The sequence below is a fragment of the Macrobrachium rosenbergii genome, chromosome 1 (genome assembly GCF_040412425.1).
Source record: "Macrobrachium rosenbergii isolate ZJJX-2024 chromosome 1, ASM4041242v1, whole genome shotgun sequence".
In the NCBI taxonomy this organism is placed as follows: domain Eukaryota; kingdom Metazoa; phylum Arthropoda; class Malacostraca; order Decapoda; family Palaemonidae; genus Macrobrachium; species Macrobrachium rosenbergii.
Window position 1 is genome coordinate 21,776,492 of NC_089741.1, and position 15,000 is coordinate 21,791,491.

The window sequence follows — 15,000 nt, forward strand, 5'->3', positions numbered from 1 at the left end:
AATGGGGAGAGAGAGAGAGAGAGAGAGAGAGAGAGAGAGAGAGAGAGAGAGAGAACTTACCTCATCCGCCTCCTACTTGACAACTCTTAACAATAATCTTCCCAATGCAGAGAGAGAGAGAGAGAGAGAGAGAGAGAGAGAGAGACAGTGAACTCAATAAAGTTCCAATGGATCTGTCTCTGGAACGAAAACACACCCGCCTTCAAACGAAAGACATTAAACTGAGTCTTGAGGGACGACAGAATCGAGAGGAATCCCCCACGTCACAGAACGTCTCTTTTTTTTTCCGCAGGCAAATGCGGAATTACGCCCTGACGTCAGCAGCAGTGGTGGTGGCCGTCCTCCTGGTCTCGACGGCGTCCTCGGCGAGAACGGGCAACGCCGCCGAGACCCTGCAGGCCATGCGCGAGGCCGACCTCGCAGGAATCCTGGGCTCCGCCGAGGTACCCTACCCGTCTCGGCCTAATATCTTCAAGTCACCCGTTGAGCTCAGGCAGTACTTGGATGCGCTTAACGCTTATTATGCCATCGCTGGACGGCCCAGGTATGTCATTCTCTCTCTCTCTCTCTCTCTCTCTCTCGTGTTGTGTATTCGTGCTTTCACTTCTTTTAAGATGTCATTACGTGATCTCTGTCCAGTCGTCTGTCTGCTTTTTTGTGATTGCTTGTATACTTCCTTTAACATGCTTGTGTGTGATCTCTCTCTCTCTCTCTCTCTCTCTCTCTCTCTCTCTCTCTCTCTCTTTAAAAAGGTATCATTTGTCTATTGAAAAACTGCTTGTTAAAATTCGTACACTAGCTAAAAAAGTTCTCATTCACTTTACAGAAAATTAATATCAACTTGTGATTCTAACTACTGTAATTATTTTTCAATGACATATATGTAGTAAGTCGGCACACTAACATAAATACAAGCATGTTACTTTCTCTCCGTCTATCTGTGTATGTACTTATCTATGTATCTAAAAAACTAGTTACTTGAAGTGATCCCATCCACAGCTCGGAAATACTGGTATGGCATTCTCTCTCTCTATGCATCTATGTATGCCAAAAAGTCTCTTTTATTTGTTTTCTCAGTCTTTTCTAAAACAGTTCAATAGCTTAAACTTTCTTAAAGACTTCTCTTCAGCAAACATCTTCCAAAACTGCATCATCAGCATGCACTTGCCATTTCTCCTTTCAAAGCCTATTTTCCAGTTGACACCTCGCACCTACGGTAAATGTGCTTCAGTGACTTAATTCTTAGAAATTTACATTGGAAAATAAATGGATATTTGTCTCTGACATACTTTTACACCACAGCAGTCCGTTCCAACTTCGTAGTTATCGAAAAAGTCTCCTGGCTCTTAACAAACAACCGTTTACAATATGGTTTCTGCTTTGCATGTTTACCATAATCTCTCTGTCTTTTTACACCTGTTACATAATTATTGTAAAATCTACATAAACTCGGGTTTTTCAGAACGCACCTGATCTATAAAGTGTCAAACTTGCATAAACTGAAATCTCCTATACCTTCCTTTCAGGTTTTTTAGGTATGGTCTTTGTACACTATGCCTCTAAAATCCTCCATCCCAATTATTCACTTGTAAGAAAGGTTAACACTCCATTTCGTTCCTACAGATGTTTTGTCTAAGTGGAAAGGTCACCATTGCTTTAGTCATAAATTTACTCTCCATTAGGATGAAATATCTTAATCATCATTTTGTCAACCATTGTACTTTCCAAATCTCAAGATCTTATAAAACCTCTCCTAAGTCTTCGTTGGTCACTCTGACAACAAAATTCCTCTGCTGACTTCAGTTCCCTCTGAGAATTTGAACCTCCAATGGCTTTTTTAAATCTACAACAGTTATTCATGCAACCAATTCCAGTTTCACATTGGTCCCATCAGCTCTGGTGTCGGTCAACTCTGCCTTTCCCTTTTAACGTCATTATTTCCATTTTCTTTATTTCTGCATTCTGTTTTCTTCACCACAGGGTTTTTGTTTGTTTGACTCTCATCTTTCCTCCCTCTCTCTCTCTCTTCTTCGTCCTTATTCTTCTCCTACATTTCCCTGTATTTTAATTTACCATGAAATCACTCATGGGTATTAAAAGCATTATTATTAAGAGTATAATTTTCGAAAATAATCTTCCGAATTCAGCAGCTAATTAAGCTCTCATTTCCTGAAGACAGTCATCTTCTTTGTGTATCAAATAATATCAGTTTAATTTCCCAATTCATTTCCTTAGTTAAGAAGTCATTATCTGATTACAACTCCTCTCTTCATTTATTTGGAATTTCTCAGATGAATAATTCTGTCCTTCGTATCATAATTGCTTCTCAATTAGATCATCTTTGTCATCGTTTATGCACGTCGGGAATCTTATCATCATCCCTAATGTGCTTTTCCATGCTAGTCGACTTGATTTCCTATAATGTGAATGGGATTATTTTGTCTTACGTTCATTGTTTTGTAAAAAGGAAAAGAAAAGGAGTATATTCAGGGAGTAGTTAGTTCTCTCTCTCTCTCTCTCTCTCTCTCTCTCTCTCTCTCTCTCTCTCTCTCTCTCTCTCTCTTCTTTATATATATATATATATATATATATATATATATATATATATATATATATATATATATATATATATATATATATATATTTACAACTTTTCAGTCTCTCAGTTTCACTTACAGACCTAGAAATCAGAGGGGCTGGCTTGGGAGGAAGAAACTACACCTTAGTAACTGTCCTATTTGTACTATAACTGATAAATCGTGGATGAACAACATATTCAGAAAACTTCTAAAAAATTCAACCACTCATACTCATACACAGAAGCCTCAACAGCAGCACATCGAACCTCCTATAAGCATCGTGCTGTTCATTCCAGTTTTGCATGCAGTCTCTTGCTTATGGATATAAGGGACATTCCCTTCTAATACCCTTTGCTCTCCATTTATCATTTCTTTTCTGGGTCGCATTCTCCTGAGATGTAACCAAGTGCAGGTACCTGTCCCTGATAAAAGTGGGACGCCAAATCTTAAAAACCAACCATAAAATTTTCTTGAAAATAATATCATTATGTTTTCCACACCAAAATTTCAGTATTATTACAAATCTAACCTAATCTAACGCAACCTAACCTAACTTAACCTAACCTAGGGGCATGGCAAAAAAACCGGGTCATCCTGTTCTCTTCTTTCAAATACTCTAACTTTTTATACCACTTTTCTACGGATCTCCGCACTTCTCACCCTTTCAGTTCTTCCCACACCACATATATCAGGCAAACAAGTTTTTCCCTTTTTCTCTAGGAGCTTCGGCCTTTTCTTTCATTTGATTTAAGCACCCACACTTCACTTCCATGGAGGAGAACTGGCTCAAAAATCCCTTCATAGATTCTGACAAGTCTCTTCCCACATCCTGCTACCTTATTCGCTTCACTTATTGTATGACTTCTTTCATCCTACTCTTATTCATTGTCTATTTGCAAATGCCTGTAAGAGTTAACTGCTTACATTCTTCCACCTTCCACATTAACATTCATTTTTCATTCTTCCTGTTCTATTTATGCACACATATATGTATTATATATATAATATATATATACTGTATATATATATATATATATATATATATATATATATATATATATATATATATATATATATATATATTGAGCTGCAACTTTTAGCAACATTTGGTGTGGTCAGTTTTAGGATGACTGACTACCTGGTAATGGGAGAGACCTTCAGCACATAAGTCTTTTAAAGCACTTACACACGTGTGTGTGTACAGTATATATATATATATATATATATATATATATATATATATATATATATATATATATATATATATATATATATATATATATACAGTATATATACATATATATATATATATATATATATATATATATATATATATATATATATATATATATATATATATAGACTGAAGCAGTTAAACTCAACCAATTTTCCTTGGACAAAGCGATTGTAGAAACCCATTCGTAGTTTTCCAAAACATTCAGTGCCCCAATTCTTCTTCTTCTTGCAGGTTCGGTAAGCGCGGCGGCGCCATGCCCCAGCGGTCATCCTCACACGACGACCTCCTCGACTACTGACGAAGGAATCTCAAATCATCGTCCCGTTTCTTTGTAATAATACCCAGTGTTGTCTCTCCGTAACTCATATCATAATAACCAGAACCCCTATTTGTCTCGCCTTTGCAACATTTTAAGAAGGATGAAAACACAGGACAGATGAATAACGATGAATACTATCTCGCCCAAAGCGACGGCTGAGGCGCAGGGATACGCCGGGTGATGACGTACCTTGTAAACAAATGAAGAACTTCTTGCGTGGTAATGTAAGTCAGTCTGTTTAGTAACTGATATGGCGGCTAACATCCATAAATACATAAATTGCGAAAAAGAGTAACGAAACAATGAGAGAAGAGAGAGAGAGAGAGAGAGAGAGAGAGAGAGAGAGAGAGAGAGAGAGAGGGAGGAGTAGGAAAAGAAAGAGAGAGAGAGAGAAAGACTCGCACTAGTCCAATCTCTAATCCTATCAACTTCTCGAACAGAGGTAACAAAACATTGACAATGAACGAGATTATCGCAAACATGCAATGTGGTCGTAATATTAATTCTTCTTCTCGTATAATGTATCGAGCAGCACCCCGTAGTGTTCCTTCCTGCACCATTGCCGTTGATCTTAATTCTGGGATTTGCTCATACGTACTTCTTACTGGAAATGAGAGTTACTGAAACTTTCTTGGCAAAGATAATTCTACTTATTTGAAAAAAGTTTCTCTGTTACGCTCTTTCTCGTACTGTGCTTTATCGTGCAGTTCCTAAAAGCTATCTTTTTCAACACGATCTGATTTCATTAGGCCTACCCAACTTCTGCTGTGCCCAGCGATAAGTTTAATTTTGTCTTCTTATTTCCTTCGTTTTTCTGACCCTCCAAGATACCCATTTTTAGCACTTGATGTGAAATCTAACGTGACAACTAATGTGACATTGAAAAGTAAAAGGCTCATAATTATCGTCGGTGTTAATGGTCTGTCTTTACTGTATAAGACTAGAATTCTTCTTCTTTGCAACTAACGTTGTCACCGTAGGTTTAGATAGAGGCTAAACAACAATGCGTTATATGTTCATTTAATCTCTCTCTCTCTCTCTCTCTCTCTCTCTCTCTCTCTCTCTCTCTCTCTCTCTCTCTGTATTTTCATGTAGGTTGAAGGGGATATCAGTCGTTAAACTAAACTTCAGTTTGTTTCCTGAACAATGATCAGTCGAAAAACTTGTTCCTGAATTCTATAAAGATAAGAACGTTCCATGCCGTAGCTTTTTCTTCAAATATGTACCATTAATCTGTAATAAGATAGAAAGAACTCTTCAACATCTCGCGGACACAGTAATTCGAGATATTCTGAGCGAAAACATCCTGAACTACTGTCAAAGTCTGGCTTCTCTCTGCGTCTCATCTGGTTCTAGTATCTCTTAGATGTGTATTGTTCCACTACGTATCGAATACACACCCTGGAACAGGTGGTCCGCCCTCTCCGTGTTAGGCCTAAGGAAATACACATGAAAATTGGCTGTCGAAATAAATGTTCATGCTCGTAGGTCTAAGGTCCAAAAACAACGCATGCGCACTGGTCGGCTGCGTTCATTTCCATGTGCTGTCCGATCTAGGTCAGGAGGCTCACACAGCGGCTCGTTCTATATGCTAATATGTCAGACTCACGCCAGTCATGCTTGCTCTCGAACACACACCAAGCACTTCGAACCTGCGTGATTACTTATCTACCTTGTCCTGAATTACTGGAAAGGCCATTGATTCCTTTGTTCGTAAGTTTTTGATTAAAATACTTAATGAAAACCCAAGAAACATTACTTATTCCAGGCACGTCTGTAAGTTATTGATTATGATGTGTAACCTGTTTTATGATCTCATTCACTGAAATATATAGTATTTTCTTTCCCTAAGGACTTTCATTGTCACTTCCTCTCATTCACAGCGAATGACTCCTCTTCTTCTTTGCTTTTAAGATGGTCCATTGGCTCGTCATGTTCCACTGTGATTAATCTGTGCAATGTTAACCAAGCAAATATCACGATTCCGGAAAAAGGAAAAAGAATTACAAGCTTTATTTCGCCATATTTCACAATTCACCAAACACCGACAATCAGGATATTGGCTTTATTTTGTCACGATCCACTAATGGCAAAAGACACCAGATTGTGCTAAGTGAAAACTTAGTGTTAAGATAAGCCTAAGGTTACTTCAGAAACCGGTATTCGTCACAACGAAAATATGATAGGTCTACACAAGACCTCACTATTTCAGTGAAACCCTAAACGGTTAAGTAATTCTTTTTATTTATTTCATTATAAAAATTATGGTTCTAATTGCTCAGTCGTAATTGGTAGATTCAATTAGCTAAATAGATAGGAGTTCCTGACACAAGACGACATTTTATCTTATTGAAAACAACAACTATTAGAGTGAGTTGGAAACCAAATTTTTTTTTTTTTTTTTCATTTCGTTCATAAATATTCAATTCAATCTTTATGGTAATTCGTGCACACTCCTGGTCATACGGCTCAAAATATAAGGTCATTATAAAGTAAATTCTCAGGTATTTTCTCCTTTCAAAAGTTATATAATCTAACGGATGTGTAGTAATAAAGAATCAAATTACCTCATGTTTCATTGTCCTGCGTCTTTTCGTCTTTCCTGAGATTATTATTATTATTATTATTATTATTATTATTATTATTATTATTATTATTATTATTCAGAAGAACCCTATTCATATGGAACAAGCCCACAGGGGCCATTGACTTGTAATTCAAGCTTCCCAGTTATTATTATTATTATTATTATTATTATTATTATTATTATTATTATTATTATTATTATTATTCAGAAGATGAACCCTATTCATATGGAACAAGCCCACAGGGTCCATTAACTTGAAATTCAAGCTTCCAAAGAACATTACGGTGTTCTTTAGCAGGGAGTTAATGAAGGTAATGGGAAATACAGACAGAAGAGATCACTTATTAAAAAAAGGAAAACACAAATTAATAAACCAATAAGTAAATAGGTAAAGAAATGTAAGTAAATTGTTAAAATGCAAAGTGAGTAGTACTAGGGTAGTAATGCATTGAAACTTCGCTTGCTTTTTCGACATACTGACATATTCAGGGCGACTGTTGAGTGTACAGATATTGCATAAAGGTTCCGTTACTCTTGTTCTTGTCATCCGTCAAGCGTTCTGTGTCGTATAAACATTAAAATATATAATGATAATTTTGGACTGTGGAACAGTCTCCCTGGGGATGTCGTGCAGTTGGAACTTCAAGAGTTTAAGAGAAGATGCAATGAATGACTTCCATAATACTATTCTCCTTGCATTTTAATACATTTTTATCTATTTATTAATTTATTTTTTTTATTTTTTTAATAAGTTAGATCTCCTCTTCCTGTATTTTCCCTTTACCTCCTCTTATTCTTCCTAATGAACACCATATTTTTTGGAAGCCTGAATTTCAGGTCAGTGGCCCCTGTGGTGGGCTTGTTCCATATGAATAGGACTCATCTTCTGAATAATAATAATAATAATAATAATAATAATTTAATGAATTATGCAATTACCTTTGATAACATGCTGTAGGCAGTGAGCACACATTCTCCTGGTAACGCTGGTGGTTGGAGCTATGCAAGGGGAGGAGTTGATCTCAATTAGCCACGGCCTAAAAGAGAAGAAGAAGAAGAAGAAGAAGAAGAAGAAGAAGAAGAAGAAGAAGAAGAAGAAGAAGTAAATAATCACTAATGAAATATATCGTTTGTCAATGAGTTAATTAAATTAGATATATTATTGAACTTCAGCTCTGAACGGGCCCTGGTTGGGTGTATAAAATCTAAGATAAAAGAAGAAGAAGAAGAAGTAAATAAACACTACAGTAATACAAGTTAATTATACTTGAAATATTAAAAGTAACGCTCTTCTACTGTCATTTTGATCATTAATACGTCTGAACTTCACCTCTGAATGTATGGGCGTAAAAAAATCTAAGATAACAGAAGAAAAATAGAAAAATAAACACAACTAAAATATACATTGTATGCCAAGGAGTTGATTATACTAGACTTACACAAAGTAATGCTTTTCGACAGTCATTTTTGTAGAGTCACGAAGCTGGCTGAACTTCACGTCTGAACGGACACTGTTTGAGCGTCAAAGTTCAGATTTTTTTTAACATGCTTTTTTCTCATTTGTATGGGGTAAGCACGACGCCTTCTTTTGAAGGACTTTGATTTGGCTTTGGGGTAGACCGTAGTCTCGATCGGCTGCCCTGCCTGTCATCGCTTAGACCCCAGTAGCGTATTTACATGTATTGTACCAGTCACCAGCGCCCTTTCTCCCAGCAGTGAGAAGTTGTTGCGCGGTTAGGTTGACAGTTTGAGACGTGTGAGGTGTCTGTTGTGTTTTTAGGAGATGTTGGAGTGGCTTTGTTTGTGTGTGTATTAGTCTGTAACACCCATTTGCTTTTAAGCAAACCTTTCCGTTGATTACATACATAATCCCGGGCCCGGGGTGTCTACATGGATAGTAAAGTGTCCGCCTCTCTGACCGGTCGGCGGCGGATTTGAACCCGCGCCACAGACCTCTATGAAGTCCGAAGCTGCTGCTCTTACCAACTTGGCCATCGAGGCTCTGCATCAAAGTTAAGATAAAGGGCTAAAAAAAAATTTCGGTTATTGCTCCTAATGGACATAAATATAAAGAATATTGTATGGGTAAAACATGAGTTTAGCCAACAACAACAGGTGGACAAACAGAAATAAAAGCCAAATAAGGGCTAAAAAACTTTGGGTTATTGCTCCTAATGGACATAAACAATATAAAGAATATTATATGGGTAGAACAAGAGTTTAGCCAACAACAACAGGTGGACAAACAGAAATAAAATCCGAGTAGAAACCAAACAGAAAGAAAACCAAACAATAGCAACTAATCTGAAGCTCTCCCATGGCAGCAATGGGCTAGGAACTGGGAGGCTGTTTGTCTTCTGTGTTATTCTGAGTTAGAACATATAGAAAGTCAGAAGCTCATACATACAGAAGATATAAATTTGTTGACATTACGGCCTCTCTCTCTTTCTCTCTCTTTCTCCCATATATATATATATATATATATATATATATATATATATATATATATATATATATATATATATATATATATATGTATGTATATATTGTAACGTGGGTCATTTGGCTGATGAGTTTAATTATTAATTACTGTGATTTTTATAGCCTTGCTTTACCTCAGATCAACGTAATCCTATCAGCTAAGGCTAAAAGTTACCAGAAAAGACAGATAATTAACTAAATTAGATTTGGTCGCCAGTTGAAACTAGGTTACTGACTATATTGATTTATTCCGAACACATGAATTAAATAAACCACATTACTCAACCATCTAGTTCAACAAATAAAGTGAATGAAATAAAAATATCTTACAGGAGCTAATAACAGCTCCAACTTCATCTCACTTCGGACACACAATATTCAACATGAGTTAGTGGATGAGGCAACAGCTGAGAAAACTCTTGTGATGCACAGATAGGCAATTCCAAGTACAGGACTCGAGTATATTGTTGCTACTCCTTCTCCAAACAAGCTTACAGCCAGGTTCCAAGGCGTGCCCGATTCTGGAAGAGACGTATCCAGATAACGGTTTGGATTCCAGGACCTCTCACTTATCATTAATTGACTGCCAGGGATGTGTCTTAGATCAAGGATATTATGTTAACACCATGGAGGATACTTTATGTAATCTCACTAGGCAACACTAATTGTACTTCATGTAATTGACTTCATAAATGGGATATGGTTTTACTAGGATTTCCTTAGTCAGTGACTGTTTAAGAAACTTGAAACAGGATATAAGGGGGAGGTCTAAAGGAAAGAACTGGGAGTAATTGTCATCTTCAGACTTACCGTGGAGTAGATAATGCAGTGATCAATTGCATCAGAAGCCCTGGGTCCGTTGAAAAAGGCAATTTCCCGGCTGTTCCACAAGAGGGGGAGAGAACAAAGGGAGGAGGCTGAGAGAGAGACAGTGTGCTTGTGCTCTCATTTAAGGTTAACGCTGGACTCCCGAGCTGGGTCAAAGTGCGTGGTTACTTGCTTGGAAGACTCCTCCCACTTAATGGCCTGCGGGTAGCCTGAAAAATGACAAAAAATCGCCAGTACAACGGTTATAGGAAAATGAGCTTAAGGCATACCCTAACTAAGGGAGGCCTTGGTAAAACCTACGCTGTTGAATAAGTCCCTAAACTGAACTTCAAATCCCCGATGACAGTTGAATGTTTTTGAAAACAGCCAGCTCTCTGGCTTTCCTCCCTAAACTACTTTACAAAGAGAAAGCTTTGGTGCTTTCTCTTCTTTGTTTTTGTTTATATTTCTACTAAATCAAGAAAGAGAGGTCGAACAGTATAAATATTTGTGAGAATATATATATATATATATATATATATATATATATATATATATATATATATATAGAGAGAGAGAGAGAGAGAGAGAGAGAGAGAGAGAGAGAGAGAGAGAGAGAAGGATATATGTATATATATATATATATATATATATATATATATATATATATATATATATATATATATATATATATATATATATATATATATATATATATATCATATTATATTATACAATGCAAGTTAACATCATATATCAGACATTCCTGAAATTTGAGTGTATTGGTAAAGAATAATTGTGAGACTATCATATGGCAACTCAGCAGAAACATCTAAAAAATAAAAAAACATTTTTCTACAAACTTGAGAAAAATGCCACCGGGAAAATTCGTTCACCACAGTATAAATCTGAACTCAGTCGCGGCCCAATAACGACTAGCGGTCCTTCGCCGAATCAGACGCCTTCGAAGAAGGAGAAGCAGCAACGCCCTGTCAAGATGGACGGCATTCTCCCAAAGGATGAGGACTCGACTTTGCGCCCCGAGGAACTTGGTGTCCTGACTCCTGAGTCGATCCAGAGCCCCGTGGAAGGAGGAGGAGGAGGAGGAGGAGGAGGAGGAGGAGGAGGAGGAGGAGGTCTTCTGATGGAGCTGAGATCCCAGTGCTCTGGGATTCATTTCAGCCTGATCAAGGAATTCTTCGCCCGGTTTCAGGCTGTGAAGAAATGGCCTCCGAAGGCGAAGGCAAGCGGAAAATCAGCAGAGGTCGCTAGACCAACTTCCCAGCCCACGGAGCCTCAGAGGACTCAGGACAGAATGGAGCTGAGGTCTCGTCAGAAGCGTTCGGGAATCGACGAGTCATCCCAGCAGCCGAAACCCCAAAAACTTCAGGACGGCGCCTACAGGATGGAGCTTAGATCTCAGTGTTCGGGAATCCACGAGAGTCTGATGGACCTCTGGTACAAGATGCAGAACCTGCTCCGGAAGAACGCCCGGAGGTTTTCTCCAAAGACGCTGCGGGCCATGGAGATGAGGTCCCAGAGCGCGGCTGTTTACGAAGCCATGACGAAGATCAAGGGCACCGCGTTTTCACGCCAAATGAAGAAGGGAGAGACCTTCCCTTAAGGAAATCTTTAAAAAAAGGATTTTCTCTTTTTATTTTTTTTATTTTATCTGATCACTTCTTTTTAATTCATATATGAATATGTATCATGGTATAGTAATTTCGATCAAGCTGTTACTGAAGAAATAGTTTTCCTTTGTTCATCATTGTAAAAGTAATATTTACTCTGGGGAGTCTTCTCTGGTTATGCTAGTAATTTTATTCACATTTGCTTATAATAAAGGATTTATTTGTGATGAATTTTATATACCCATACTAAAACGGAGAGTATAGGGAAATTACTAGTTTAGAAATGTGGGAAAATAGTTTTCCTTCCTGTAATTACATTAAAAATATTCATGTAACAATTCCTATTTATTTTTTTTCTCTCTTACATACACACACATTTATATATATATATATATATATATATATATATATATATATATATATATATATATATATATATATATATATATATAAATGTGTGTGTATGTAAGAGACAAAAATAAATAAGAATTGTTACATGAATATTTATTAATGTAATTACAGCAAGGGAAAACTATTTTCCTACATTTCTAAACTAGTAATTTCCTATACTCTTCGTTTTAGTATGGGTATATAAAATTCATCACAAATAAGTCCTTTATTATAAGTAAATGTGAATAAATTTATTAGTATAACCAGAGAAGACTCCCCAGAGTATTCATGTAACAATTCTTATTTATTTTTTCTCTCTTACATATACACACACACATATATATATACACTGTATAGATATGTGTGTGTATATATATATATATATATATATATATATATATATATATATATATATATATATATATATATATATATATATATATATATATATACATATATACAGAGTATGCCACATTATCTCGAATAAGCTGCTCGACGTCTTCAGGAAGCGATTCCTCACTGCTGTTGCATCATACGGAGATCACAGACCTACTGTGGAATCCTGACGAGCTCTCTGAAGCCTTTGGAGTCGATTTCTTGTTTAACCGCATAAACGCTTTGTTGACTTGTCTCCTAATTGGAATTATCATTTGTTACATAGTCCTTCCCACGGGTACCACAGGGTTGCTGACCCGCCTGGGCATGCTCGCAGGTTTCTTTTCGGACGCCGTCGAGAATCTTACGAGTTATGATTCGAAAACGAACGGGATAATTCAAGAGAAAACGAGTACAACATTAAGAGGCTATGAAGAGAATGAAAGGACTTCAGAAGAGGGACACAGTGGCTTGGAACTGAGATTAAGACGAGAAGAGATAGAGGAAAATTCATCGTCTCTCGCCCTTTCTTCTCCTCACAGAGAAGAATTAGGAGTAATAGTAGTTAGACACGACGAACGTCTTGATCAGGTGGACAGAAATTGGCTTGAAAAATTATAAGAAGAAAAGGATTACATTGTTTAAAGTGAACATAGAGGGGATTTTTACCCAGGAGTTCTTCCCTGCAGACGTAATGAAGATTACATAACAGACACCCTGTTGACCAAACGGGGCCAAGAAGATGCTCATTATCTGGGATCAGTAATGGCAAATGCACATAATATTACGTCGATTTATGTTTCCCCGTGTATAGGTGTATGGAAACAGCAAGAAAGATAATAGAAGGAACTTCATTACATAATATTAAGATGAAAATAGATCCCGGGCTATTAGAGTGGGCTGCTACTTTTGGAGGAGAATTACCGGAAGTCCTCTCCCGCCGGGAACTCCGCAGGGATGGATTTAATATTAGCCAAGAATACGAACCCTCTATGGAAGCCACTGACATAAACGTCAGAAACCGCGAAGGATTATTACAACAGATTGGAACGTACATTTACCCACTGCTTGAAAGATCATCAGCAGACTGCGAAGAAGGGGGACAATGCTCGTTGTTGCCCACCAAATGACCGTGCTGAATATCCCAATAAATTTAGTGAAGGGAAGAATCCCTTTCTTTTTGGAACTAGTCCGTCTTGGTGCCAAGCTTCCATACTTAGGACACGTTTGGCTGTCAAAAGATGGCGACAGTTAGCACCATGAATATATGGCTTTCGCTAAAGAAGAGGATAAAAAAAAGTACTAGATGTACAACCGTTTTCAATTAATATGCCAAATATTGTTGTGCAGAATCTAGGGTAAGTTACCATACTATATCCTGAACTTTATCACCAGACGGTGTCCGAAAACCCTAAAAAGATTAGACAAGCAGAAAAAGAATTGGCCACGACTGACATTCCATGGTGAGCTTTCTGAAGATAATTGAAGCCTTTGGAGTCTTTTTACGACTGGGGCTAGAATATCACAACACCTTTGGAACGAGAACCAACGGTAGGCAGGCGCCCCCACAAAAAATACACACACAACCCCAACATCTAGTCTACCTCCTCGACTGGGCCAAGGAAATCACAACGCCCTTGGAGCATGATGCATCTGCATCAACTGTTCAGGAGGAGTTGTGATCTTCTTGACCCATTTCTTGGGGTTGACTGCGGGTTGGGTGTTGGGTGCTGTATCCCCCAGCAGCAACCAGCCAACGGGAGGCCCCCCCCCAAAAACCTCCCACACACCCATCCTCCAGCCAACCTCATCGACTGGGTCAAGTTCATCACAACGCCCTTGGAGCATGATGCATCTGCATCAACTGTTCAGGAGGAGTTGTGATCTTCTTGACCCATTTCTTGGGGTTGACTGCGGGTTGGGTGTTGGGTGCTGTATCCCCCAGCAGCAACCAGCCAACGGGAGGCCCCCCCCCAAAAACCTCCCACACACCCATCCTCCAGCCAACCTCATCGACTGGGTCAAGTTCATCACAACGCCCTTGGAACATGATGCATCTGCATCAACTGTTCCGGAGGAGTTGCGATCTTCTTGGCCCATTCAGCGGGGTTGACTGCGGGATGGGTGATGATTGTCAAAACTGTCTCCCAGCTTCTTCCAGCTTGTTCCTCTGCGGGTGCATTGAGATGTAAAGCAATCAAGAGGTTGATGGTCCTCGTCTTTTAATCTTCCTACTCGAGGTGACCCATTTCTCATCTCTCGACGCAGAAGTGGCTGAAGCGCGGTCTAGAGTTTCGGCTGATGATGCCAAGAAGAGGAACAGTCCCTTCGGAGGCGTGACGTGGACAGGGGACGAAGAAGGAAATGCGCAATTTGATCTCGTGTTTCTTTTCTGTTTCATTTCGTTTTTCGTAATCGTCTCTTACTTTTTTATACTTATACAGCACGGAGATTAAGTGTTATTTACGTGATGGTTCGAGTCACGTGATTGCGTTCTTTTTTATCTAAGTTGCTTTTGTTAGTTTCACGTAGTTAGTTTTTCGGCTTCTTGGTGGGAGCGTTATAGTCACCATTCCGTTTCATATTAGTTCTGT

General features: G+C 38.1%; 1 protein-coding gene and 1 long non-coding RNA gene across 4 annotated transcripts in view; one reads left to right on the forward strand and one right to left on the reverse strand.

The window, feature by feature from the left end:
* LOC136840806 (uncharacterized) overlaps positions 1–5,982 on the forward strand; it is a 43,211-nt gene extending 37,229 nt beyond the window's left edge. Inside the window, exons 2-3 of the mRNA XM_067107748.1 lie at positions 293–544; positions 4,048–5,982. Of these exons, the coding sequence (XP_066963849.1) occupies positions 297–544; positions 4,048–4,114 (315 nt within the window). The 5' untranslated portion in view covers positions 293–296 and the 3' untranslated portion in view covers positions 4,115–5,982. The remainder of the gene's footprint in view (positions 1–292; positions 545–4,047) is intronic.
* Positions 5,983–9,279: 3,297 nt separating this feature from the next.
* LOC136841552 (uncharacterized) overlaps positions 9,280–15,000 on the reverse strand; it is an 8,991-nt gene continuing 3,270 nt past the window's right edge. For all 3 annotated transcript variants that reach the window (XR_010853985.1, XR_010853987.1, XR_010853986.1), the window contains exons 3-4: positions 10,014–10,240; positions 9,280–9,724 (exon numbers count right to left, since the gene is read on the reverse strand). This is a non-coding gene — a long non-coding RNA (uncharacterized lncRNA). The remainder of the gene's footprint in view (positions 9,725–10,013; positions 10,241–15,000) is intronic.